General features: G+C 51.6%; 2 protein-coding genes across 14 annotated transcripts; one reads left to right on the top strand and one right to left on the bottom strand.

Annotated features, from left to right (window-relative positions):
* Positions 1-911: 911 nt before the first annotated feature.
* LOC141952533 (transmembrane protein 209-like) lies at positions 912-10,928 on the bottom strand. Of its 5 annotated transcripts, XM_074890101.1 has the most exons (10): positions 10,073-10,928; positions 9,761-9,916; positions 9,164-9,320; positions 6,950-7,089; positions 6,776-6,834; positions 5,890-6,021; positions 4,683-4,911; positions 4,126-4,330; positions 3,881-3,995; positions 912-3,789 (listed from the first exon to the last, which is right to left on the bottom strand). In XM_074890101.1, the coding sequence occupies exons 1-8, from the start codon at positions 10,087-10,089 to the stop codon at positions 4,255-4,257; spliced, it is 966 nt and encodes a 321-aa protein (XP_074746202.1). In that variant the 5' UTR covers positions 10,090-10,928; the 3' UTR covers positions 912-3,789; positions 3,881-3,995; positions 4,126-4,254. The 5 variants fall into 5 exon arrangements, with proteins under 5 accessions (XP_074746202.1, XP_074746203.1, XP_074746207.1 ...); XM_074890102.1 differs by lacking the exon at positions 9,164-9,320 and having other exon boundaries at positions 9,760-9,916; XM_074890106.1 differs by lacking the exons at positions 912-3,789; positions 3,881-3,995; positions 4,126-4,330 and adding exons at positions 5,164-5,253; positions 5,384-5,833 and having other exon boundaries at positions 4,842-4,911; positions 5,933-6,021.
* Positions 10,929-11,118: 190 nt separating this feature from the next.
* LOC141952419 (centrosome-associated protein CEP250-like) lies at positions 11,119-25,731 on the top strand. 9 transcript variants are annotated; one of them, XM_074889800.1, is made up of 17 exons: positions 11,144-11,242; positions 12,381-12,509; positions 12,819-13,081; positions 13,742-13,969; positions 14,094-14,152; positions 14,549-14,642; positions 15,082-15,180; positions 16,188-16,337; positions 16,438-16,542; positions 16,641-16,819; positions 17,270-17,452; positions 18,386-18,530; positions 18,815-18,961; positions 19,135-19,365; positions 21,546-21,739; positions 23,944-25,363; positions 25,612-25,731. In XM_074889800.1, exons 3-16 carry the CDS (start codon positions 12,986-12,988, stop codon positions 24,014-24,016), a joined length of 1,983 nt encoding a protein of 660 aa, XP_074745901.1. In that variant the 5' UTR covers positions 11,144-11,242; positions 12,381-12,509; positions 12,819-12,985; the 3' UTR covers positions 24,017-25,363; positions 25,612-25,731. The 9 variants fall into 9 exon arrangements, with proteins under 9 accessions (XP_074745899.1, XP_074745906.1, XP_074745900.1 ...); XM_074889806.1 differs by having other exon boundaries at positions 14,076-14,216; XM_074889802.1 differs by having other exon boundaries at positions 12,806-13,081.
* Positions 25,732-27,820: the final 2,089 nt, after the last annotated feature.

The raw sequence follows: 27,820 nt of genomic DNA, 5'->3' as shown, positions 1-27,820 counted from the left end.
ACAGTGTATTGGGGTGCACAGTGTATTGGGGTACACAGGGACTGGGGTGCAGAGTGTATTGGGGTGCACAGGGAGTGGGGTGCACAATATGTTGGGGTACATGGTATATTGGGGTACACTGGGAGTGGAGTGTGTAGTGTATGGGGGTACACAACGAGCGGGGTGTATTGGGGTACAGGGACTGGGGTGCACGGTCTATTGGGGTGCCCAGGGAGTGGGGTGCACAGTATATTGGGGTACAGAGTGTATTGGGGTATCCATGGAGTGGGATACGCGGTATATTGGGGTACACAGTGTATTGGGGTACATGGTGTATTGGGGCATTCAGGGAGCGGGGTAGACGGTATATTGGGGTACACAGTGTGTTGGGGTACCCAGTGAGCAGAGTGCATGGTATATTGGGGTACCCAGTGTATTGGGGTACCCTGGGAGTGAGGTACACGGTATATTGGGGTACACAGGGAGAGGGATACACAGTATATTGGGGTACACAATGTATTGGGGTACCCAGGGAGCAGGGTATATGGTATATTGGGGCACCCATGGAGTGGGGTACACGGTATATTGGGGTACATAGTGTGTTGGGGTACACAGTATATAGGGGTACACGGGGTGTGTGGTTTACGGGGGTGCCTGGGGACCAGGCGCAGGGTATTATCGGGGTGCAGAGTTATGGGGGTGCGCAGGGACCTGGGCCCCGGGGCTGCTTCTAGAGAAACACCCAGATTTAGGGCCAAAAAAAGAGAATTTCTGCCCATCATGAGCCTTTCGCAGGCGAGTGACGGGGCTGGGGTGGGGGCGAAGGCAGGAGGCGGGGGGTCAAGCCCAGCTAAACCCGGTTCTTCCAAGTCCCCCCTCGGTACGGCGATGGATTTAGGGGTGCTGAACCCCAAGAAAAACCCAAATGAGCGTTTGCTAAAACAAACTCCTTTAATACAGGAATAGCCCTGCGGCTGCCGGGGGAGACAAGAATCACCAGTAACGGCCGGTTCACACCAAGAACCAGCAGCTCCCCCGGCCCCACAGAGATAAAATACAGTACAAAAAATATATTTTCTCATCCCAAAACACGTGGGGTTCCCCGCCCCCGCTGGAGTTCTCACAGCTTTTATGTACAAATGGGGGGTTTTTGGCAGTTTACGACTCAGAGACCTTCAGCATCGGGGAGGGGGGGGCTTATGGATTTTTATTTCCCTTAATATTTTTTTTTTTAAACCATACAATTCTAAAGCTTCATTTGCCAGAATTTGCAAGAGATTCTCCTCTCCCATATATAAAATAGAAAAATATTTTTTGGGCAAATATTGAACAATTCTTCTTTGAAACAAACTCCAGTGGGTTTTTTGCCCCAAAAAGCCTGCGGGTTTATGGAGCCCGGGCTCCTGCCGAGGTGCTGCAGCTGCGTGTCAGTCCGTGAGGCTCCCAAAATCAGAGGTTATGAGCCAAAAAAACAGTGAAAAAAATCACTGGAAAGGTAAAGGAAGGGCAGAGCTGTGGTTGTGCTGGAGGCACGGGCCAGGGCAGAGCTCGCAAGGCTGCCAGAGGTGGATGGTGGGCTTCTCTTGAACAAAAAATTTAAAAAATTTAAAACCCCCAAAAAATAAAAAAAATAAAAACCAAAATAAAATAAAACCCAAAAAAACCCCCAAAATCCCCAAACCTCCAAACCCAAAAAAACGCAAAAATGCCTCCAAAACACCAAAAAACACCCAAAAAACTCAGAAACACCAAAAAAATCAAAAAACCCCCCAAATCCCCCCAAAATCAAAACACGCCAAAACCCGAAAACCCCCAAACACCCCCAAACCCCAAAACCCCCCCAAACCCTCCAAAAACTCCCAACCCCCCCAACCCCCTAAACCGCAAAAAGAACCACAAAAAAAACCCCGCAAAAAAACGCAAAAAAAAGGCGAAAAAACCCGCGAAAAAAACCCGCAAAAACAAAAGAAAAAAAAACGCAAAAAAAATCCGCAAAACCCCCTGCCAAAAAACTGCAAAAACCTGCAAAAAATGCAAAAAGCCCTCCCAAACGCCTGCAAAAAAACCTGCAAAAAATCCTCCAACCTCGGCAAAAAAGGGGATTTTCAGGCGGAGGAAGCGGCCGTTGGGAAAGCCACCGCAAAATGGCCTCACGGCGGGGCTGGCGGCGTTTTTGCCTCATCCTTGGCTTTTTGCAGAGAGAGAAATACCAGAAAAAAGACCAAACGTGGGTTTTGGCTGGGTTACCATCTCTAAACACTTGACGTGCTGCAGGTTTTGGAAAGCAGAGCAGGATCGGTCGAAAATTAAAATTCACTGGAGAATTTTGCCAGTTTGAGAGCGGAAGCTGCGCTGGGGCTGTGCGTGTGGTGGGGTTTGGGGGTTTTGGTGGGTTTTGGGTTTTGGTGTTCTTGGGTTTTTGGGCTTTTTGTATTTTTGAGGTTTTGGTGGTTTGGTTTTTGGGGGGTTTTGGTGGGTTTGGGGGGTTTTGGGTGGTTTGGGGGTTTTGGGAGTTTTTAGGATTTTTTGGAGGGTTTGGTTTTCTTTTGGTTTTTGGGGTTTTAGCGTTTTGGGGGTTTTGGGCTTATTTTGGTTTTTGAGTTTTGGTTTTTTTGGAGGGGGAGTGTTTCAGGATCTTTTGGCGGTTTTGGGGATTTTTGGATGTTGGGGTTTTTTGGGGTTTTGGTGATTGTTTGGGGGACGTAAAAAGGCCTGAACCTTAGGCCTCAGACCAAAGCCTGACCCACAGGCCTCGAACCAAAGCCTAAACCACCAGAGCCTGACCCACAGGCCTCGCACCAGAGTTGACTTCTGAGTGAACCTCCCGACCAGCACCCTATCCGCATGAAATACGACCAGATTCCCTCTGAAAACTAGATAAAGAATCTCTATTTTTGGACCCTAAGGCAGCTGTTTCCTACAAGACAGGAACTCCTCGGATGCGCCCCGGATCCTGGCCAGACCCGGGATGTGCCCGAGTGAAGCCGATCTACCAGATGTTTCCACGCCCCTTTTTTTTTTTATTTTAATATGATTTGTTTGTTAAACTGTATAAAAGCAGGACCCTCAAACAAAACTGAGCCCGGGAAGAAGGGAGGGGTGAGGGGAGGTGTTTTTTAACGCTTCTCTCTGTCCCAGTCTGCCTGTTAAGTGTTGGTTTTGTGAGTGTTTGAATCAAAGCGATGTTCTTGTTCTCCTTCCCCTAACGAGTCTGGGTTTTGCCTGTTTTAATGGGTGAGGAAACCCCTCCCTGTCCTCATCTCAATTCCTGAGCCTTTTTGTTTAAATTTTGTTCCTTCCCAGCGCTGAGGGGGAAGGAGCGAGTGAAGGGCTGCGTGGGGCTTAGTTACCCTCTGGGCCTAAACCAGGACAGAAGCTTCTCCCCAGGATTCTTAGGGACAAGCCCCGGGTGACAACACACATCGAGGATTACCTGATGTGGTATTTTAAAATAAATTGTTAGAAAATAAAGAGGAAGCTACTGCCTAGGTACGTATGGATCTTAAACAGATACTAAAAGGACTGTCTAGGAGCAGACTAAGTACAACATCATGGTCAAAGGCCAAGCTAAGGTTTACTGCCTGCACTGAGCCAGCCTGAGTGTCAACGTCAATAAATGTGGCTAGAATTGAAAAAAAAAAAAACCAAAACAACAAATCAGACCCAAATCAGATTTCCTGACAGCCGGAGGACACCGCTACCACCACCGTACCTTGGGCAGGTTGTAGACGTGGCGCTGGTAGATCAGCTCATAGTGGGGCGGATTGATGCTGCTCTGGTAGATGCAAAATCCGTTTTCATTCGAAGTGTCTGCACATGAAAAGTTCCAAAGGTGTCGGGGATTTCAAGGGTGCTGACGTGATCCCAGAGGCCAAGGGCAGCTCAATGTGAGCGCCGGTACCTGGTTTATCCGGTGTCTGAATGAAGTGTTGGGAAGTGAAGGTTTTGCCCTCGGGATATCTGGGGTGAGGCGGCAGCCTGGAGTCGAGGTAAGTGCAGAACACGTGCATGAGGATCTGGAAAAATTAAAACAAATCTCACTTGGAATCCTTTGCGACTTGTCTCATCCATAAAAGCCACTCTCTGATAAACCCAACCCCTTCTCCTGACCAAGCCTTTCCGATCGAATCAGTTTGGTTTCTTTACCTAGTTGAACTCTCTGCTGCTTCTGTTCTTCGTTCCGAAGGAAGGTGTGCAGTGCCTTGAGGTCTCTCATATAATCTTCTTCGCCCGTAGGAGAATTACACAGACCGGGGGAAGAGCGGTAACGAGACCTTAAGCTGCTGCTTTCCACTGGCCCAACGCTAGTGGGGGACAGTGACCCGCTAGGAGAGGAGCTGCAGCTGGAAACCTTGGGCAAATTAAAAAAAACGCTTGTATCATATAAAGACGACAGAATTCCACCTTGATTTGTACACGACATGAATATAAAAGACTCTTGTTTGGGGTTTGGGTTGGTTTCTTTTGGTCTCCTTTGCGCTTACAGTTTGATTTCTTGTTTTTGCTTTGTTCCAAAACAAACCAGCTGCTCCAACCCAATGAGGGAAAAAGGACAAATCCCGATACGACAGACTGAGATCTGCTTTGCCAAAGGAGCAAAGACACACACAGACAACTCTCCGCTGGCTGCTGCTCCCCTTCAGCAGCACAGGGCACCAAACAAAGACCCCAACTGTCCCCTCGGGAGCTGGCCTGGTCCTTACCCGACTGAGCTGCTGCCTGGGGAATAGGTTCCAGCACTGCCGTAAGCAGCGCTGGTGCTTGACAGAGCCCGTCGTTGAGGGCTGTACCCTGGGGTACAACCGGTAGTAAACTTTGGACTGGCGCTAGGGCAGCGGGACGGGCTGGAACTCTGGCCCTGGATCGGAGGAGAAGGTGTCCAAGACGGGGCTTTCTTTGCCGCCAGCTCACGCGCTGGAGTTGTTTGTACCGCTGCAAGGAGGAAAAACAGAATCAGCATTGTGGATGCAGCAGCCCCAAACTCTCCTCCCCCCTTTAAACGCAGACACAACGCTATCTTAAGGCAATTTAAAGAAGATGCTAGAAGGGACGCTAGAAAAACTAGTGTCCCTACAGAACTCAGCAGTCAAGCCACTGACAGAAAAAAAGAGAAGACTGAGACACAGGACCACAGCTCAGCACGAATCCTGCAGCTTCAGATTTCAGTTCAGTGTTACCAGGCACCTTGCGTAACCCAGGGGGGTTCTCTATTCCATCAGCTCCTCCACCTGCCTACTCTGGGCATCTTTAGGCATTGAATGTCTTAATTTATCTCTGCAAATAAACACAGGACATGCTTGAACCTTGTTGTTGCAGCATTACAACCATCTGCTGCCCATTTCCTGGGGGCAGACTAGCAGAGTGCAATACTACCGTGCTAGCATTTTGCTTTTGGTCTATTTACCTTGTCAGGCTCTTTTCAGAACTTTGCTTTGATCTTCAAAAGCTTTCTGAGCGTCCACTCTCTAGGCTCATTTTCCGTCTTCACACGAAGGTCTGTCTGTCCCTCTCATTTGGTTCTCGTTACCCAGCGTGACAGCAGTAGGACATCAAAATAAAATATAAACCTGCGCTCTCTGCCTTGCTCCTAGTTCCATGGATAAGTCACAGATTCCTTGTCACACCTCACAGTGTTCAAGTCTCTCTCTGTCCTTCAGCAGCCGCCCTCATCCTGCCCTTTTTCACCGTCTGTGTGTTTGTTTCCCCTCCAGTTCTCCCCACAAACACTCATCAAATTATCACTTGACGTTGTGAGTTTTAATAGGCTGCGGGTAATTCAGTTCACCGCTCCTGTCAGATGAGGCCATTCAGAACTCACTCCACTAAAGAATCCCACCGCTGAGAGAGACACCATCTTGAAACAAAAAAAAAGAATTAAAAAAGATTGCCGGAGATATTTATTGCACCCACCTGCATTCTGCAACCCCAGCAGGGTCTGCTGGCAAGGACTCACGACCAAGCTGGTCGGTGCCACCGTGTATTTGAAGTCCACCCAGAAATCAAATAAGGCATTCAGGCTGAACAGAGATGCAAGTGCACGTTCTAGAAGAAACAGAGAAGTTTTTACTGCAGCTTGAGCATGGGAATAACAAAAGTGGATTGTTTGCAAACATGGGCATATGCCTATTAAAAACAGGTCATTGTTAGTGCTGTCAGTAAGTACCAATTTGGGCAATACCTAAGATTTCTTCACCTTTTTATGTAAGAACCATTGGAGATAATTTTCCTTTCTATATTGAGATCAATTTATACTGCTACAATTGAATATTTAAAGACAGACAGTCATTTTCCAAATCGACTACAATTAAGTTTCACAGTCTTTCTCAAAAACCATCTTCTGTCAAATCATCTGTCACTCATCTCATGATTTTTCTCCTCCTCTTGCTTCATCCTCTAATCATATTTGATACAGCTGGCTTAGAGTCTGCTCCTCCCAAACAAACTCGAATTCTTGTGAAATGCCATCCACGCCCACGGTACGACACAGCAGTAAAATCTGCCGTGTTCCCCAAAGCCTTACTCCACACATTAAACAGATTTAATGCACCAAATAAGTTCTTCCTATCTAAGAAAGCTGTTAACACTCCTTACCTGTCACTAAAACGGAAGAAATTCCAAGTTTCAAGGGAGATAGCAGAAAGCAAACCAAAGTTTTGGTTTAAATTTAAAACTAACAAAAAAACCCAATTAAAAAAAAAAAAAGCTGGTTTAAGGACCACCTCTCCAGCAATAAAACTGAACAAGTGAATAAAAGAAAAGAACCCTGAAAACTAATTTAAATGCTGCAGCAACTCACCAATATACCAGAGTGGCCAGTATGTGATGTTGTAATAGGAGCTTATGAGTTTTCCAGACCTGAAAAGAAAAAAAAGAAGTTCTCATTTTGCAACCACTCAGGCCCAGGAAAGATTCAGGGAGATACAAAGGAGGAGGCTTTGCTTGTTTGACTCAGATGTAACAATTAACGCACATTTCAGTATAGATCATGCCTGCGAGAGACACATTAAGGAGCCCCCAGGCCAAGACCACTTTCCGGGCTTCAATCTCCTTCCTCATCTTGACGGCCCTGTCGATGACGGAAGTTGCTGGACTCTGTTCTGCTGCCATGATCTGTAACAACAAACACAGAGAAATGACAGAATTTGACGACTTTTGTACAGTAAGACCCTCAGTCAGCACATGATTAAAGAAAAAGAAGCAGTAGTCTAAAACAGACTATGTAAATGGACTTTTCCTTTAGGCAGATTCATGTTTAGCATATTTGTTAAAAAAAAAAAAAAAACAAACAGATTCTTTTTACCAGGAAAAATAGGTAATATTTCTTCAATGAACTCTACTGTCAGCACTGTCACCTCATCACCTGACGTTTTCTTCTAGTCCCGTCACCAAAATATGCTACTCTTCCTTCCTGCCACTCACTTAAAAACTTGTCACATCATTCGTCACTAGATGGGAACATAAATAATTTGCTTTCTGGGACAAATACTTCACGTATACATTACTGCCTTCTTACTGGTACAGCGATTCAACGGTGAAATAGTGAACATCAGGATTACTGGGAGAATTCTACAAGAGCACATTGCCTGGTAGTTTTTTTGACAGGGTTTCATACGCTTTCAGCCCCAAGACTTCCCTTCCCACACTGACAAACGTAGCGACCCCGAGCTGAGATCCTCACCCCCATCCTCACACTCCCAACCTCTCTCCCTGAACCACGTCCTCCTGCAGAAGCAGAAGCTGCACTGTTAGGACACTGAAATCAAAGGGACATTGGATCCTTTTCTACTCGCTGAGGGGGGCTGGGTGTGGGGTGTTCACCTCCAGACTGAACTATGTCCTGCCATGTCCCCTGCCCTCTTCTGCTAAGGCACAGGCATGAGGGGAGGCCTCACCCTGACACCCCCGTAGGCGCTGACCCCAGGGCCACACAGGGAGGTCCCCCACACCTCCCCTTGCCCCAGATCCCCCAGCTTCCCCCACGCCATCCCCTCTGCCACACACAGCCCCAGCTCCCCACGGCACCCTCCCCCCAGCCCTGTCACACACAAACAACTGCCACAGCTTCCCCTGCCACGCACAGGGACCCTCGGAGCTCCCCCTGCACAGACCCCACTGTCACACGCAGGCAGCCTCCACAGCTGCCCCCAGCCGCCACCCCCCACACCACCCCGGGGGGGTCTCCACAGCTCCCCCCACGGCCCCCCACTGTCAGAGGAGCTGCCTCATGGTTCCCCTCAACCAGACCTCACCGTTACACACCGGCAGCCCCACAGCTCACACCCCCCTCACACAGAAGAGGCCCCACACCTCCCCCCATCCCGACCCCTGTCACACACTGGTGCCCCCACATCCCCCAGAGGCGGCGGCGGCCCCCCCACCCCGGGCGTGGGTTGGCGTCCTCCGGCAGCCCGGCCGCCCCCCTTAACCCCTCGCCCGCCACCAGGTTCACTATGACACCGGCCGCCCCCCCCCCCGCCCCCGCTTTCCTCCAGCAGCAGCTTTGCCGCCCGCGGAAGGCGGGCGGGAGCCTTTAGGACCCAGCGGCGTCCCCGCCGGCTCCGTGCCCGGCGGCACAGGAGGGTCCCGGCGGTCCCCCGGCAGCGCCCGGGGGAGGCGTGGGGGGGAGCGGCGGGCGGCGCGGTCCCAGTAATCCCCCGTGTGCCCCACTATGTCCCAGTGCCCCCCAGTACATCTCAGCGATCCCCCCAGTGCCCCCCAGTATGTGCCAGTGACTCTCCTAGCGCTTACCAATATATCCCAGTACATCCCAGTGCCCTGCAATACATCCCAGTAACCCTCTCTGTGCCCCCCACTATGTACCAGTGACCTTCCTACTGCTCCCCAATATATCCCAGTATGTCCCAGTGCCCCCCAGTATGTCCCAATGACCCTCTTAGCGCTCCCTAATATATCCCAGTATGTCCTAGTGTCCTACAATACATCCCAGTAACCCTCCCAATGCCCCCAGTATGTCCCAGTGACCCTCTTAGCACTCCCCAATATATCCCAGTATGTTCCAGTGTCCTGCAGTACGTCCCAGTAACCCTCTCAGTGCCCCACACTATGTACCAGTGACCTTACTAATGCTCCCCAATATATTCTAGTATGTCCCACTGCCCCCCAGTATGTCCCAGTGCCCCCCCAGTCGGTCCTAACAACCTTCCCAGTGCCCCCCAGCACTCACGGCCAGCAACAGGTTCAGCTCGGCGCACAGCAGCAGGACGTCGGCGGTGACGGTGGCCACACGGGGGATTTGGGGACTCCCCACCCCGGGGGGGAAGCTCAGCCCCTTCCCTGTCTCCTCCGTGTACCCCAACAGCCACAGCACCCCCCGGCCCCCCCTGCGGGGGAGGGGCACCGTCACTGGGGGGGATTTGGGCTACGGGGAGGGGGGGGAATTGGGGTGTCCTGTGGGGAATTGGGGTCCTACAGCAGAATATTGGGGTGCTGTAATGGGATACTGGGGTGATATGAGGGATACTGGGTTGATACTGGGAGTACGGCGGTTGTATGGGGGAATACTGGGGTGCTATAGGGGATATTGGTGTGATACGGGGGGATTGGGGTCCTATAGCAAAATACTGGGATGCCAGAGAGGGATATTGGGGTTCTGTGGGGGATACTGGTGTGATACAGGAGATATTTGGGTCCTACAGCAAAATATTGGGGTGCTTGTGGGAGATATTGGGGTGATATTGGGGTTCTATGGGGGATATTGGGGTGATACGGGGGGATTGGGGTCCTTGAGGTTTTGGGGTGCCAGTGCGGGTTTTGGGGTACCTGCACGGCGTCGACGGTGCCGTGGCAGACGGGGTTCCCGAAGCGGACGGCGCGGCAGTGCCGGGGGGGCCAGGCTGCAGCAGGTTCCGGCCGTACTTCTCCAGGGTGCTGAGCGCCGTCCGCAGCCCCCCCAAACCCTGCGGCTGCCCCCTGGCACCTGAGGGGGACAGGGAGGGTCAGGAGGAGCCCCCAAACGCCCACCGCACCCCCACATCCCCCCACTCCCCCTCCCACCACCCCCCATACCCCCTTCCCCTCTATTTTGGGTGCCCCCCCCCCCCCCCGCATTTTGCCCCCCCTCCCCCCCGCGTACCAGGCAGAGGTTGTCATGCAGCAGCAGGGCCCCGTCCAGGTGCTGACACTTGTCTTGGGGGGTCAGGGGACCCCCAAAATCGGGCTCAGCTCGGCCGGCGTCACCTCCCTGGGGGTCCCGGGTCAGAGCCGCCTCCAGTGCCGCACGCAACGCCCCGGGATCGGGCGGGGGGGCCCCTCGCTGCCCCCCGGGGTTAGGGGGGACCCCCCTGGGTCGCGGGGTGCCCCCTCGGAGCGGTCCACGATGGGCGGGCACCCCTGGGAGGACCCCGCGGTGTGGGGGGAGCCCTCAGGATCTCAGGGGGGGGGGCCCTCAGAGGCCTCCGGGATGGGGGGGTACCCCCCCGGGGTGTGGGGGGAGCCCCCTCCGCCGGGACGAAGGCGCTGGGCTCGACCTCTTCTGCCATCACCTGAGGGGGTGAGAAACGGGGAGAAAAAGGGAAATTTGGAGGGGGGGTGATAGAGAAAATAACGAGTTAACGGGGCAGCGGTGGCAGTAATGGGGGCGCACCCCTCACCTGGGGTCCCCGAGGGGTCCTGCCCCCCAAAACCGCCTGGGGGGGGATCCCAGTGGGCGGGGGGGTCCCTCTCCCCACACTGTCAGGGGGGTCCCGTCCCCCGCTACCAAGTGCCCTGTCAGGCGGGTCCACGGGGTAGGAGGGGGAACGGGGGTGCATGAGGGTCCGGGAGTACCAGGGAGAACTCGGGGACCCCCGTCCCTAGCGCGGTGGGTGCCGCGGGGAGGGGACGCCCAGCGGGGAGCCCCTCCCTACCTCAGGGGCCAGCGGGGAGAAGAGAGAGGAGAGGAGGGAGGAGAGGAGGAGGCAGCGGCGGCAGCGCCCGCCCCGACCGGCACCGCCTCCAAAATGGCAGCGGCTGAGGGGAGGAAAGAGCTTCCCGCTCTGCGGCCGTCACGCCGCGCCGGCCCCGCCCCCGAACGGGCTGCCCTCACCCGACATGGCGGCCGCAGCGTCGACCCGCACCCCTCCCGCCCTGGCAATGCCCACACTCGCCATGGAGGCTGCGGTGTCGCCAGCCCCGCCCCTTCGTGCCTGCGCGGAGCCGCCTCCCCTCAGCCCCGCCCCTTCTCCCCGCTTCCCTCAGGGCCACCATGATGGCGGCGGCGGCGGCCCCTCGGCTCCCGCCGCTCCTCCGGGCCCTGCGAGTTCAGGTGAGGCGGGAAGGCGGGTGGGGGGGACCTCGGGGGTGGCGTCACGCCCGCGTCGGGGCCTCACCCCGCCCGGGGGGTGTGAGCCCGGCGGCTCTGGGGGTGGTTGGGGTCCTCCCTCCTCTCTTCCCCTTCCCCCTCCTCGCCTTTCCCTTCCCCGTCCTTCCCGGGGGACACCGGGGGCCGGGACGTCCCGGCGAGTGCCCCGACTGCGGGTCGCGCGGATTCAGCCCCCCCCGCAGCTGGTCGCTGCCCCCGCGGGCCTTGGCCGGGCGCTGGCGGAGCCGCTGGAGGCGGGGGGGTGCGGGCAGGCGGGCGGCCTTGCGCTGTCCACGCACCAGCAGCGGCAGCGGGGCCAGGCGGGGCCCAGCGTCCCTGGGGGGCGACGGGGGGGTCAGGGGCAGCCCCCAGGGAGCCCCCCCACACCTGCCCCCAGGCAGCCCCCACAAATCCCCACCACACAAACCCCCACAGGGGCGTTTCACGGACCCACAGAGACCCCCCAAACCATAGAGACACCCCCCGACCCCATAGATCCCCCCTCAGCCCCACAGAGAACCCTCCCCCCCCTGCTTACTGACGGCCATGGCCCCCACCAGGGCAGCCCCACGTGGAGGTGCAGGAACTGGAGGAAGTTTTGCACCAGCCCCACGGGGGTGTAGGCCCCCAGCCCCAAATCCTCCAGCCGCTCCTCCCCCTCCACACCCACGGCGGGGGCGAGGGGGGGAACGGAACCCACAGCAGCGGGTTCAGACCCACAGCAGGCTCTGTTTACCCCATGGTGGCTGGGGGGGGTGGGGAGGCCGCCTGGGAGGGGGAGAAGAAGGGGAGTTATACGGGGAATATAGGGGAGTTTTGGTAGGACCTACAGAACTGTGTGGGGTTGGGGCACACAGAGGGGTTTGGGTAGGACCTACAGAAATGCAGGTGGCACCAGTGCAGTGAAGGGAGAACCCAGCTCTTGGGGTCACCACCCCTGAGAGCCCTGTGCAGCCCAGGGACACGGAGGCTGCTGCAGGCACAGAGCAGGAGATGGGCTGGGGCAGCTCTTGGGCTGCGTGGGAGGGGCGGTCGCTGCAGGGAGTTGCAGAGGTTTGGGTTTTTTTTGTTGGGGTGTGGGAACAGTTTCCGTGTGTTACAGACACCCAGTGCCCCCTGCTTAGAGTGACAAGCGTTCTCCTTCCCATCAGCTCTTCAGTGACGCATCGAACCAGCAGCTGCTCACCAACAGAATTCAGATTTCCTGGGCGAGGTCACAGGAGAACTGGAGGTAAGAAAGGCTCCACTTCCTGCGCTGCTCCGGAGTCATTTGCAGCTCTGCTCTTTTTTCCCTCGGGGAAAGCAGAGCCTGGGGCAGAGGGTAAAAGTCTGCAGGCGTGGGAAGCTTGGCCTTGTGCTGGTGACCCCACGGGGTTTGTGTGCTGCTGGTGTCTGGGGTGGAAGGGCTGAGGTGGGGACCCTCTGAAGAGCCCACGCTGCCCCAGACCCAATCTGACAGACCCACAGCAGAGTGCAGCTGTTGCTTTCGTACTTCTCATCAGCTCTTTGTCCTGCTCCTTCCCGGAGCTTTGACCTGCAGGAGGAGGGTGACAGTCTGTTGGGTGAAGAGGAGCTGCCCTGAAGAGAAGCCCCCATCTGCCTCAGCCCTGCACCCTGGGACTGTTCTTCCCTCTGCTCTGGATCTCGGGGGCTACTCAGAGCTGCCCTTGGCAGAGTGAATCTTCTCAGGCCCCAAGAGCTCTGGGGATGTCGTTACTGCAGGTTTCTTCAAGGCAAAGCTGGCCAGGAGAGAGAAGCCCTGTTTGGACCTGCAGGGCAGGGTCCTGCCAGGATGCTTTAATGGTACCTACTGGAGGAAACAATCACTAAATAGCTTTTTGTATAAAGCTTTGAGCTCGCATCCTGCTGCCCTTCTGTCAGCAGGCAGCCCAGTTACTGTCCAGTGCCAGCCCAGCTGCCAGCCCTCGCCATCGCCTTCACAGCCAGCGCTGCCTCTGCCCATCGTGATCTCTGCTGCAGAGTTTCTCTGGGTTTCCTTCCCCATTCTGTCAGGGAGCAGCCAGGGCACCGCTGAGCACGGGGGATTTCTCCTTTCAGTCCCACTAGAGCTGAACTGGGACTCACCCCAGGAGGTTTCTCCTGTCATGCAGTTTCAAACTGTGAGTTACTGTCAGCCATTTACCTTACCTGGCTGTAAGCTTCCCTCAATGTGCAGGGTATGCCCTGACCTACTAGTTAATTCTTGAAGCCTTTTGGCTGTTCCATACGTTTCTTCTTATCTCTGAGGAGAAAATAGCCTCACTCCTCAAACCGCCAATTGGACCCATTGCTCAACTATCAAGATGTGTCCCGATCCCAAAGTGTCAGGTGAATGATTTGTCCCCAGCAAAGATGTCATCTTTCCTGCCAGCTTTTACTGCTGCACCATGAACGTGCTTCAGAAGTGAGTCAGCTGATAAAGATGGTGGTGTGAGTATGATCTCTTTCTTGATCCCTCTGCAGAGATGTGTCCGGGCTGAAGGCAGAGCAGATGAGGCTTTCTGGCTCTGTACTTGTAAACTGCTCCCGCCTGAACTCTGGCGTGCAGCTCTGGGAGCCCGTCAGTCTGGGCAGACCTGTCCTAAAGGGTCAGGCACAGCAGCAAGCGGGACAGGAAACAAGCCAGAAGACTTGGGAAGTGATGCACTTACAAGTCAAGGGGGACCTGGAGAAGAAGGAGCTTCAGGACAGGTAAATGTGTTTTAAACTTTGCTTTTACCAACATTACCTTTTGTGGCTGCTTCTTGGATTCATAGACGGGCTGTGTTCACGTTTCAAACCCACCCGTTCTGCACAGCCTTGTTTCTGTCCCTAGCCAAGCTATGGCCTTCAACTGCACGGATGGAAAAACGCATCTGACCGACAGAAGCTTTTGTAAGACAAGACTGGAAAAGAGATCACAGTGTATTACAGTGTTTTTGCTGTTACCTGATTCTTGGTGAGAAGCTGAGACCAGCATGAAGAGAGCTGTGTCTCTTGTACAGCCCTTGGTACCCCCAGGGCTGTGCAGAGGAGTTGGGAGGGATTTGCCCAGGGCCATCCTAAGCCCCTCTGTACTGACAGTTCCTTACCAGACTGAGTGCAGAAGTCCTTTGGGGCAGGAAGGGCCATTTTGCAACATCAGGCATATTAACCCGTAGAGATGAACGCTGCCTTTGCTGTATTTTCTGGGCTGAACTTTCTCTGCTGTGCTTCTGGGAGCTGCTTAGCTCTTCAGCGGGTGCTGGTGTGCGATGCTTTTGGAATGGCACGTGGACCTTCTCTTCCCAGGGTGATGGAGCTCTCAGCCTTGCTCGTACAGTCTCAGAAGCAGAACGAGGAGAAGAAGACTGTGAAAACACTTAACAACCCTGTGGAGATTCTAGTATGTTTTACCTTTATTTGGGAGATGGCCCAATGGTTGTTCTCCAGCTTTAGCACAAAGAGGTGTGGTTTCCTCAAGAGAAAGAGCGGTGAGGACGCTGACTGTGTGGGAGCATCAGGCACGTGTGAGTCAGCCCAGGGGCAGGCAGTGGCTGGGGAGCTGCAGACAGTTCTGAGGGTTGCACCAGTGCTATTCTGCCTGTGACTAAATCTCTAGGGATCAAAGTTCCTTGGAATTGAAGCTTCATAGCAGCCTGTGAAAACCAGCTGTTGGTCTTTCTCTTGTTAGTTTTAGCAAAGAAGGAATTCAATAGATGTGGGAAGGGATACACTGGAATCACTAGGGCTGAGGCTTATCAGCACGACAATGCTGCTGAGGCTGGGAATGTGCAGAGGGGAGCAGCTCTTCCCTGCCCACCCTTTGCTTATTCTATTCTCAGGAAGCAAGTCTGTTAGAGAAAGAATATGAAGCTTCATTGACTAAAAGTGTCAAAGAAGAGAATCTTTCCGTCCAAAAGCTGATAAAAGATATAACAGAGGTGAGTACAGAGTTGGGACCGCATCCCTGTAATTTGATTTAAAAGTACTTGAGGAAGGCAAACAACTGGCCCAGGGAATAGATAGATGTTTTATATTGTCTGTGTTAACTGCTACTGGCTGTTTAATTATTATACCACTTTTCTGACATCAAACCTGCTATAACTGCTGAGTTGCCTGTCCTGTGACACTTGAGCTAAGTCACTAGAAGTTTCCATACCTTTGCCTTTCCCGTGAGGTCTCTATTTGACTATGCTTTCTGAGTTGGCTACTTGACGTTTGTGTTCTAGTGTTGCCTGGAGGCTTCTCCCACCTCCCTGAGACAGAGGACAACTCTGTTGTTCTTTAGATTTTTATAAAAGGTCACTGACTGAATCAATGCACTTGCCAACTCTGCTCCTTCACTCTACATTCACTGACCATTATTATCTCCCCGGAATTGCAACTGATCTAACTGTTTAGGGCTAACTTTAGCTTAGTCCTAAACCTCATTGTAGGGAGGGGGATATAATCATCAGATGTTTTACACAGCTTCTCTCAAAGTCAGTTCTTTCCCCTTATGTAGTCATTTTTATCCTCTTGTGCTACTGCTCAGAATAATTATAAACATTAGCTTTCTCATTGCTGTTTTCCAGTATTCATCAGCTTCCTTCTTCCCTGGGTAGCATTAATATTTCCTTTCATTGCTATTTCCAGTGTTGACCTGGTGCTCCTCGTCTCCGTGGCTCTATGAAGCTGAAGGAGACTAAAATCATTCACAAGAGCTTCAAGAAACTGAGCGTTCAGGCAGCCTCCAGCCACTTCACACTTGTTTCTTCTTGTTTGTAGTAGCTGTATTCAGAAACCCCTGGAGCACTTGTGACCGCAGGGACAAAACTTCTTTGTTGACTGAAGAAATGAGAGAATTGAGTTTTTAATGACTCTAGGGTGAAGTGGGGGGAAAAGGAGAAATAGACAAAGAAAATCAAGTAGAATGAGCAGAGAGTAACAGCTTGATGTGGGCTTTCAGGTGGTGTTAGATGAATGTGCCAGCGTGGTCACTGACAGCTCCCAGCAGGCAGAGTCTATCAACATCCTCTCTTGTCAGAGCTCCGTTGATGCAGAGCGTGCCTTTGTGTTGGTTCAGGAAGCGCTGGCAAGGAGGAGAGGAGCAGCACAGGTGAGAATTTCTCCTTGTCTTCACCACTGGCCGCAGGCTCAGCTGCTGATGCCTTGTTTATCTTGAAACCCTTCCCTTTACTTAGCCAGTTTCTTTCTAGCCATCCCACTCTTGGTACTATATCACCTCACCAGTCTCACCAGCTCTGTGTTCTGCTGCTTTTCTCTCTTTGATCTCCACCCCTCATCACAACTTTTGCCTTCAGGTGAGCTGTCTCGCTGCTTGCTTCTCTCACAGCTATCAGGAGCCATCTTCCCTGCTCCTTATTGCTTGTTTGTGCTTTTCCCTGCCCATTCCTTGCAGGCCCTAAAAGAAGAGCTCTCTGCCAGGCAGGACTCTATCAGTTTCCTGCTGCACCAGCACAGGCATCAGGAAGAGAAGTGCCGGAAGCTGCAGCAAAGCCTCGAGCAACTGGAGCAGGAATGCCAGACAGCCAGCAGCCACCAGCAGCACCTGCAGTCTCTGGTAGAAGCACTCAGAAGGTGAGTGTTCCCTCCTCCTCCTGCGGTCTGGAGGCAATCTGCTTCCAGTTCTGGCAGTTCAGAGGTGTTACGGGCAAAGAACTCGCCTGCCCTCCCCGTGTATGCCCCTGTTTGGCACTTCAGCATCCTCCTGTCACTGCTTTTCCTGCTCTACTGTGAATCCTAAGGCTGTCTTGGAGACTCAGAGCGACGTTGGAATACAAGACACCTCCCTCTCGACATGCTGCTTCTCTGAATTCTGTTCTCTGGGGGCCCTTTCTTAGCCACGGCTTCTCAGTGAACGAAGGCAAAAGCCTGCCTGCCTTCCTCTGTCCCTCTCCAGTGACCTTGTGAGGGGAAGGGCAAGTTCTTCCTTACCGTGCTGCCCACAGCGCCAGCCTGGAGTGACTGAAATGGGATCCGTGACTCTTCAGGCCTGTTCATTCTTCTGACTGAGCCTTGTCTCTGCAGTGACCGTGCAAACCTCAAGAAAACCAGGGCAGAGCTACAGCAACAGCTTGAAGAGACAGAGCAAGAAGCCTCGCGTCTGCATCAGAGTAACACTGAGCTGCAGCTGAGGGAAGATGCAGCCCAGGGGGAGAGGGTGGAGCAGCAGCAGAGGATGGAGAGAGCGCGTTGTGACCAGGAGCTCCTGTGAGCATTAAAGCTTCCTCTGGGCAGGGGTGGGTGCTGCCAGATGGTGGGAGGCCCCCCTAAAAGAATGGATTTTGTCTGCTCAGCATGTGTAGCACAGACTGGTGAAGGGAGCCCGTGGGCAGGTCTGGCTCCCTGCTGACACACAGCAGAGCTGCCTCTTTGTACTTTCTTTAAGGCACTTGAAAAAAATCATTCCAAAGCTGACCAGAGTAGTTGATGACAGGCCTAAGGTGAAACAAGAGAGGTTCAGGCTGGATTTAAGGAGAACAAAAAATGGAACCATGAGGGCAATCCTGCAGCAGAACAGGTTGCTTGAAAGGTTGTGCAGATTCTATCCCTGGGAATTTGGAAGCCCCAGGTGCATCGAGCCTTGAGCAACCTGGACTGATCCCGTAACTGACCCCAGGTGCTTTGAGCTGAAGATTGGGCTAGAGGCCTCCTGGGGTCCCTGCCAGCCTGAATCATCCTGTGATCTTATGGTTATTGGATTGGAAATTCATACAGATCTCCCCACATAGATTGCAGGCTCTTTCATTGTTTTGTTGCCGCAGGCAAGAATAATGGAGAGAATGTTAATCTGGACTTTAAAAGTCTGTCTTATGCAAAGAAGAACTTTGGAAAATCTGATCTAATGTATCAAAAAGGAGAGAGAGAGCTAACAGGCAGGAAGCTGTTGAGAGCACCTGAACTTTTTGGAAACCTGTGATTTCTGGAAGCTTGTTTTACTTTCTCAATGATGAATGTTTCACCTGGGTCAATGACAAAGACTGATGCAGCGCTAGGCAGGAAATTACAGCATTCTTTAGGGGTAAATAGAAAGCTGTTGCAAATCGTTCAAACTGCCATATCTCGGAAATAGTGTGTAATCTTGGTTTTGGAAATGAAACTGTTTTTACATTAAAAACTTGTTTGTCTTTCCCCTTCTCATAGGCTGAAGGACTTAGCTGCACTTGAAGAAAAACGCTCTTTATTAGAGAGTGAGCTGGTAGTTGCAAGAGAGACACTGGAGGAATCGCACCTTCAGAGGGATCTGCTGAAGCAAGAGAAACATGAGCTTACCATGGCCCTGGAGAAGGTGTGGTCACCTTATTCCTAGGCAGCACCCGTGGGAGAGGGAGTTGTGATAGCAAGACCAGCACAGGTGCCGTTTCTGTCAGCAGAAGACAGTGACAGGGTTGTTCTCCTTCTTGGAAAAGGGTGATCAGACCACACAGGCTCCTTGGTGCAGTCAGTCCCCATGTGGTTATTGGGAGCGCTGGGCGGGGGGTGTGTTAGAGACACCAAAGGGGATCTGGAGTCGCTGCTTAAAGTCAGGGATTTTCTTGTCTTTGCTTTCATGTTGTTCTTTTGTCTCTTCAGGCAGAGCAGTCAGTAGCAGAGTTGAGAGGGGCTCAGAATAAGCCGAGTGCTGAAGTAGCTGATCTACACGTTGCAGCAGCGAAGATGAGCAGTGTCAGTGAAGCTCTTGCACTGGATAAAGTGCGACTGAACAAACTTGTGTCGCAGGTGAGCAGTTGCCAAAGATCTTGGCAAGTGTTCGTCTGCAGCTGCTGCTGCTTTTCAGACTTCTTGCCTTCAGACTGCCTGAATATGGAAATGTTCCTTCTTCTGTCGAAGCCAAACCTTCTCCATGGTAAATCTTACTGTATTTCATTTCCTCTGTGCTTCTGTGACTGCAGCTGGAGCAAGAGAATGAAGTTCTGTCGGGTAAAGTGGCTGAGATGGAGAGAGTAAGGAGCTCTGACCAGGAGAAGCTGAGCTTGTGTGAAAGAACAAATGAAGAGCTCAGTGCAGAGAAAGCCCACCTGGAGCAGCTGCTGAAGAAAGTGGAGGAGCAACGGGAAGGGCTGCAGGAAGAGCTGAGGATACTGGCAGAGGAGAAGGCAGAAACCCAAGAGCAGCTCAGTCAGGTGAGACCAAACACCTGGTGCTTTCCGGGTGGGCTTTTGGCTGCTCGGCTCAGTGAAGCTCCGTCTGTTGGATTCTGCGGTGGTTTTGTCAAGGAGACACTTGGTAGTGGGGGAGGTCAGAAGCTTTGTTTACTGCCTTTTGGAAATGTGTTGGTGGCTGACAGAGCTGTTCTGCAATTCTCTCAGTTGTCCTCTGCTGCTACAGGTGACGTCAATCCACCTGCCTGTGGTGGCCTCTCTTTTGGCTTTTGATAAGCTGCAGAGAGATGATTTGTCTTGCCCATGAATCTGAGTGAGGCTGTTACTCCCCCATGTGGCAAAAGAAGCAAACAGCGTAGCTCTTCACCCTTTTTCTGAGTCAAAAAACCCCGGGGTTGCATGTTTCTATTTATGCTTTTTGTTGTGAAGTCTGCAACTTTCAAAACTCCATTTGTTCAAGCCTGGAGAGCGGGACAAAGCTGCAGGTCAGTGTCTGCTGTCTTGTACTGCTAAGAACGGGCATGAGATCTTGAAATTGTTGAAATTGTATCTTAAGACATACATGCAACTTTGTGGCTGGAAATATGCCTGGGGGAAAAGGACCTGGGGGTGCTGGTCAGCAGCTGGCTGGTTATGAGCTGGCAGTGTGCCCAGGTGGCCAAGAAGGCCAATGGCATCCTGGCTTGTGTCCGAACTAGTGTGGCCAGCAGGGACAGGGAAGGGGTTGTCCCTCTGTGCTCAGCACTGGTGAGGCCGCACCTTGAGTACTGTGTTCAGTTTTGGGCCCCTCGCTACAAGAAAGAGTTTGAGATGCTGGAGCGTGTCCGGAGAAGGGCAACAAAGCTGGTGAATGGTTTAGAGCACAAGTTTTATGAGGAGCAGCTGAGGGAACTGAGGGTGTTTAGTCTGAAGAAGAGGCTGAGGGGAGACCTCATTGCCCTCTACAACTACTCGAGAGGTTGTAGCAAGGTGGGTGTCGGTCTCTTTTCCCAAGTAACAAGTGATAGGACGAGAGGAAAAGGACTCAAGTTGCACCAGCGGAGGTTTAGGTTGGATATTAGGAAAAACTTCTTCATGGAAAGGGTTGTCAGGCCTTGGAACAGGCTGCCCAGGGAAGTGGTTGAGTCACCATCCCTGGAGATACTTAAAAGCCATGTCGATGTGGTGCTTAGGGACATGGTTAGTGGTGGGCTTGGCAGTGTTGGGTTAAGAGTTGGACTTGATGATCTTAGAGGTCTTTTCCAACCTAAATGGTTCTGATTCTGTGAGCTGTTAGAGCCTCTTCAGGTTGTGAGGAAGATGAGAAAGAGGTGATCACACAAGACTCTTCACTCGGGACTAACTGATTTTGATACCCTGGAAAAAGAGCTTGGGAGAATCATGTCACTGAAGGAGACCAGGGAGTTTGTCATCATTTAAATGTCAGTTTCATAATGTACAGTCTTGGGTATTATGGGATACCTTTGAGAGAATTGTTTGTTTCTGAGGGTCTGTTCTCTGTTAGATAGTCAGTCTTGGAGTCCACGGTATGTTTGGCAAATACCCAGCAGAGGTGTTATATTGAAGAAAAAAGCTAAAAAATCATGGTTAATCTTCAAGTTTGAATACCAGCAAGGTATATTAGACAACTTCTTTGTGTGAAACAAGCAGACAGTGTTGTTGACATGAACTACTGTACGAATAGAGTCTACTATCTCTCTGGCCGCATCAGCCAGACTTTCATAACTCACCCCAAGGGCTGTTTCCCTGCCCAGCATCACCTCATTGCAGCCAATGCACTTGGAGAGGAGAAACCATGTGTATTTTCACTTTCTTCAGCGAGCAAAGTTGGTTTTGCTCAAACTTTTCTGAAAATTTCCAGCACTAGGCTAGATTCTGATAGAATTCCAGTTTGCAAGTGGCAGTTCTGGAAGATGCCGTATTTTTGCATGCAAACACGTAGTCTGGTGTATTTATGTTTGCTGTGAAGGAGCTGTGTGGTCCCAGGCAGCCCAGCGTGGCCTTACTCATCACTTTCAAGTTAACAGTCCCAGTGCCTTTTGGCAGCCCAGGGTATTAGCGTGGTATGGAGCAGATGCTCTTAAACTTCCAGCCCGCAGTACAGGAGCTCTTTCTCCTCCAGCTGAGGCAGAAGTGGCACTGGCTGGCTCTGCACAGAACTCCAGAGAAAGGGCTCTAACTGCCTTTTGTCCTGCTTTCAGGTTTACCGCCAGCAAGAGTCAGCTCGCAGCGGTCTGGAGCAGCTGCGCCAGGAGTCCTCTTGCCAGGGGCATGCACTGGCCCCGGTGTCCAAAGAGAAGGAGTTCCTGGTGCACGAGAAGGCTGCCCTAGAGGTGCGACTGGCAGCCCTGCAGCGGGACAGACAAGGCCTGTCAGAGCAGCTGGCAGAGGCCAGGTAAGGGCGGGGAGGAAACCCTAGGCAGGACATTATATAATGGCTGTAATTATAAAGGTGGTAATCATTCCATGAGGATTTACTGCATCCTGTGTGCTTTTCAAATGTTTTCACCTTCCACGGGCAGAAAATGAAAGAATCTTGAGCAAAATGAAAAAAAGAATACTATGATTTTAATGTTGTTTTCCTGACAGCTAAAACTAGCAAACAACTCCTGGGCCTCGGGCTCAGGTTTGTGTCCCCTTGCACATTCCTGTGTAAAGTCCAAAGCAAGGCAGCTTGGCTCTGAGTTGAGTAATAATTAAACCCTGCAGGCGTTTACTGAAACTGAAGTTTCTCTCTGGTTTTGGTTTCTTGTTCATTTGAACATAGATCTTTCCTTATCAAGTAGTTTGGCTGTCGATGGCTGTTCCATGCAGACGTTGTGAGTAGGACACTGCCATCTAGGGTGGAGCCAGAGGCTGGTGCTGCAGATCTCGAGGGCCTTCTGGTTGGAAGGTAACTCTTGTTACTGTGGTGCAGGACCCAGGGCTGGTTACACCAGCAGCTGGGAAACCTCTTTTGAATCCTCACGTCTTTGAGGATTCTTGCCCATCACTGATGTCTGCGCCCTGTACTCCTTACCACCTGCTGTTTAGAGACAGATGTCGTGGAGAGGTTACACAGGGAAGGAGCGAGATTCTGTCCTTCTGCCTTTCTAAGATCATATGTGACAAGTTCTGCTCAGAAAAAAAAAAAAAAAAGTTGTTTGTCCTCCTTGTAGGTGTTTTTTAGAAGACTCCTGAACTTGCAGAGCTGTACAAATGATGTTTTAGACATTGTTTTTCATGTTTATTGACTTTTACACTGCATTACTCCAAAGTACATCGTTAGGGTGGCTGATAAACACCCATTTTGACTCAGTGTGTTTCTTGAGAGCTGCTGCTTCTTCTGGGCTCCAGCTTCTCTTATTTGATCCAGCTGAGTTACATTTGGTCAATTATTGGGCTGTTACTAAACTCTTAAATGTTCAGCTCCTTTTTAAAATTTTTTTTGAAAAGGGATGCATTATTTTTTTTAAAAAGATAAATTAGTTATGAAGAACCTTTGACAATAGGTAAAAATCCAGCAACTGTTCTTGCCAGATGTTGTTCTCAAGAGCCTTTTGTTGTCACAGTTTTGGACTCTATCTTTTCTGTTCTGTTTTGAAAACTGATTCTATTTATCCTAAAATGGAGCATATTTCCTTTGGACTGCCAGAGATTGGCATAATCAGAAATATGTGCTTGTTCTCCTCTTGAAGATACACCCTCCATTGTCCATCCAAGCAGTGAAATTCTACTGCTGTGGTTTTTATGGCACCCCCGTCCTAGCGAGGCAGTGCTGTGTGTTGTGGGAACCTGGCACACAGGGCGCTGTGTTAGATCAGGGAGGTCACTTCAGCTCCTGGTTCCAGAACCCTGCGTGTCATACGCAGCAGTTGGTTGAAGTCTGTGGCTGTAAGAATTTGGCTCTGCAGTACTACAGCTTCCATTTTAAAGAGCAACAAGTAACTTGGGCTACTGCCTCCTTAGTTAGCAACACTTAGAGAAAAGCAGCAAGTTTTTCTCTTGAACTTTCAACAGTTGAAACTGAAGGCTGCCCGTCTCTCCTTTCAGTGGTCCTTGTTCAGATAAAATCTAGTTCAGGTTTCTTACGAATGCTGCTCCAGGCGAGAGGTCTTACTATATCATCTGATGTATTTCTTGAGTCCCTTTTAAATACAAGGAGTCTGGAAAGTTACTTACCTATAGCTACACTGTGAACAGCATTCAAAAAGTCACGGGTCATCCAGGGAAATACTCTTGTTCTGTCCCCCTGCAGAGCAGCTTGGAAGCGCTGATGAGCTGAGGGCTGTGAGCAGAGACCGGGCTTTTGCTTGTTGGCCCAGACTTTGGGCACAGCTACCCGCGTGTCAGCCAACAGCAATTTCAGATTTGGCCGTTGAGATCAAATTCGGCTGGGCTTTCTGTGTTGTGCTGGGTCATAAGCAAAGCCTGGGCATTCCCCCGGAGGGGCCTGCATTGCTATTTTAAGTGGCAGAAATAGGCTTTCTGTATACAAGTTTCCTTGCAACCCATTTTCCGTACTCAGGGGTAGGGATCTTGAATGACTTCTTGCTGGAATAACTCTTAGTGGGTGTCAGGAGCAGCAAACTCATTTCTCTCTGTATTCACAACTCACAGGTCAGTGAAGGAGATACCGGAATCCAGCCTGTTTGAAGCTCAGCGGCACTTCTCTCAGCTGGAGTCAGCTTGAAATCCACCTTCACACAGTCACGCAGGCCAAGGAGGTGATACAAGGTGAGAGCCTCCTGTCTCTGGTGATCCCCCTGCTAGGGAAGATGGTATAAAAATAGCTCTGTGTCCGCAGTGCTTCTGAGGAGTGAAGGAGATGGAGGCAGATCTCTCCTGCACTGAAGTGCAGATGGCTTAAGGTCAGTGAAGTCAGAACCATTGTGTAGACTCTGAATCTTGCCGTTTGTCCTGTCCAGGGGAAGTGAAGTGCCTTCAGTGTGAGCTGGAAGCAGAGCGATTTCTAATGAGGCAGGAACGGGAAAACATGGCACAACAGCTCCTGCAGACAGAACAGCAGTATAACAATACCCTCAAACTGCAGCAAACTGATCATGAAGTAGAAATAAACCAGCTCCGGCAAGAGCTGGTAGGAAACAACGTGCTTCTGAATTCTTCAAGCAAGCTTTGTGGGCTGGCTTTAGAAGAGTAATAGCCTGAGTGTGTGAAATGGGAGAAACCATCTGTCATAGGTCACACCTTGCTGGGCCAGGCAGATAATCCTAACGCCTAACCCCCAACTCCTAACCCCTACCCCCCAACCTCTGACACTCTACCCCCAGCCACTAACTCCTACCCCTAACCCTGACCCCTAACCCTAACCCAGACCACTAACTCCTACCCCCAGCCCCTAACCTGTAAACCCTAACCCCTAACCCCCACCCCTAACCCTCACACACCATGCCTAACCCCCAACCCCTAAACCCTAACCCCTACCCTTAACCCCCACCCTCAGCCTCTTACCTCCTAACCCCTAATCCCCAACCCCTAACCCATAACCCTAACCCCCAACCCCTAACCCCAACCCCTAACCCCCACCCACCACACCTAACCCTGAACCCCCAACCTATAACCCTCCTAAACCCTAACCCTTACCCTTAACCCCCACCCTCAGCCCCTTACCTCCTAACCCCAACCCATAACCCCTATCTCTAACCCCAGACCCCAACCCCTAACCCCCAAGCCCTTAAGCCCCTAACCCCCAACCCCTAGTCCCCCACCCCCCAACCCTCCCCCCCTGCCAACTGCAGTCACGGGAACTTTCTCCCTTTCTTTCTGTCCTGTCACCGTTGTCAGAGGTGTTATCTCTGGGCTTGAAGCATGTGGAACAGGCCCCTTGTTCCTGGTACTTCCGTTCGTGGCCTGTCTTGTGACTGGGGCATCAGGGTACCGGTCTCTTTCTCACCCTGCGGTCCATCTACATCTTTTCACTGATGGAAAGGGATGTGAGCTTTGAAAATAGACTCTAAGAATAGAGAGAAATCCTGAGGAGACAGGTGCTAGGAAACAGGCAGCCATCGGAGAGAGGAAGGTAACATCTCATTTTCATAATGGTTGGACTCAATGCTCTTCAAGGTCTTTTCCAACCTAAATGATTCTATGATTCTTCCACCTGCTGACCCACCTTTTAAGTTCCTTGACAGGACGTGATTTATGGAGAGCACAAAGCCATTGTTGTGCACTGTTGAGGTGGGGGGTTGCGGGAGGGATGAAGCTTCACATTTGTTTTGAGGAGCATGGCTGGGACTTCACCTTGAAGTCTTTCCCTCCACTCCTCAGGCAAGCGAGCAGGAGGGGCATCAGTCAGAGCTGCAGAAGATACTGGAGCAATGGGAAAAAGAGAAGGCGGAGACAGAAGGGGAGCACGAGGAGAAGCTCTTTGATATGAAGCAGAAAGCTGCTCCCATGCGAGCTCAACAAGAGGAACGAACCAGAGTCGAAAATGCCAAGCAAGAGGTACAGACTGTGAAAGGAGAATTTGTGTAGCTTTTTTGCAAGGCTAGAGCCGTGGGAGATGTCTGGATGTCGGGCTGTGTGGAGCATGCCCTACATGCTTTCTACATTGAATTTGGTGAGGTGAAAGGCAAGCAGGGTTCTCTTTGGGACTAGGAGTGAGACCTGTCAGAGGAAGCCGGGCAGAAGCATCCCCTTTCAGTTGAGATTTTTGTGCTGCTGTTGTGCTGGGTTTTTTAAGACTTACCTCAGAGTATCTTCACAGTTCTCTTAACAGTTCTCTTTTGATCTTTACTGATACATGCTTATAACCTTAACTCCATTAAAGACCAAACTGAATTTGTAGGACTGAATCCCCATGAGGATGGGGTTTTTGTCTGGGGGGGACAGGGGGACATGGCAAGATTGTTGACAAAAGAAAAAAAATTTTAAAGACTCCTCTGAAATATTTCTGAGCAGTAAAACAGGGGTGTCTTCTGGGCTGTTTTAAGTCACTTGCTGGTAAGCTCTTTTGTGCCCAGATCTCCTGTGCAACCCTGTCACACAGTGAGAGTCCTCCTTGTGTCCCACCCAAAGTCCTCTTCACGGAGTCTGCCTGGGGACAGCAGTACCCCCAACTGTGTCTGCAGGTATTGAAATGCCAGGGCAGTGCTCAGAGATGACAGTGTGTCCCTGTGATGTCAGTACTTTACCAAAGTCTAATGAATACCTTAAAAATGAAGTGATTTTCACCGAACCCCACTTGAAATACATGAGTTTTCTGAAGGAGCTGCTCGCTTCAGCCCTCTGGCAGCCCTGCATTTTCTCTGCTGCTAACTAGGTGCAAAAGTTGCTATTGAAAGACAAACAGGACACAGCAGAAGATGAGGGACACCCTCACCAGCAAGGCGAGACATTTGAGAAGTGCCACACATTTTCCTGTTAGGTGTTGGATGTTTGTAGGAGGTTCAATCACAGGGGGACTGTGGCTGGACCATGTTCATACGGCCAGTCTCACTTAGGAAGCTGTGTCTGCAAGTGGGCAGAGAAGGGCCTGGGAGAGCAGCAACACAGCGCTTTGAGAACGCGTCAGCCCGTCGGTGTTGGAGCCTTGCCACACAAATTCTGTGTGGGAAGTTTAAACCTGTCTTCTCTTTGTTTCTGTGCAGGTCCTGCAAGAAAAGGAGCGTGAGGAGAGTGCTTTATTAGAGACACTACTTCAGCCTCAGGGAGAGCTAAGAGAAGCCAACCAGCAGCTGGAGCAGCTCAGGCAGGAGGTGAAAGAGCAGGGCGAGGATGGGCAGGTAAGTCTGACTAGTAGGGTGGGTTGAAGGAAGAGGCCGTTGGCAACTGGACGTAAGCTGAGAGAGGCCGAGAGACCCAGGTAACAGAGTGAAGGGCAGTAACAAGGAAATAAAGCCTAAGTGCTGTGACTGAGGAGGCAGGGACTGGTGCAGGCACTGAAAGCCCAGAGCCTGATGAGCTCCAGAGATCAGCAACAGGAAGGAAGTGTTACAGTGGAAGCAGAGCTGGGTAGAAAAGCAGAAGTGGCTGAATGAATGTGATTTTGAGACAGAAAGAGGAGAAAGCTGAACCTGATGGCAGGTCCCAGTAGCTTGCTCTCCATTTGTGTTGGCAGAACATCCAGAAAAACTGCAAGCAGAGCTGCAGGAAACTCAGAGTAAGATCAAGGCAGTGGAGAAGAGGCACAAGGAAGAAATCAAAACCATGAAAGAAGAAATTAATGTTCTCCTTCAGCAGAGGGATGTTCTACAAAACCAGGTGAGTGAAACAGCAATAGCCACTGCAGTCATCAGCCAGGTGGTCTCTCCCCATGGCAGAGCAGCAGGGGATGGGGTGAGTCCCTCTGGCTGCCATCACACTGTGGTCTCCATCTCAGCTGGGCTGAAGGAGACTGACCGGCCAGCTGCTGCCCTGGACAGATGGGCTGCTCTTTGTGCCTGTTTGCCAGCACTCATCAGAATGGATTTCTGCTGGCCTGGTACTGTTTTTTAAGGTGCTTTTTCAGATGAACATGGTGACCCACTTGGATTTT

This window comes from Strix uralensis, chromosome 20 (genome assembly GCF_047716275.1).
Source record: "Strix uralensis isolate ZFMK-TIS-50842 chromosome 20, bStrUra1, whole genome shotgun sequence".
Lineage (NCBI taxonomy): Eukaryota > Metazoa > Chordata > Aves > Strigiformes > Strigidae > Strix > Strix uralensis.
This window is presented reverse-complemented; position numbering and strand designations above follow the sequence as displayed.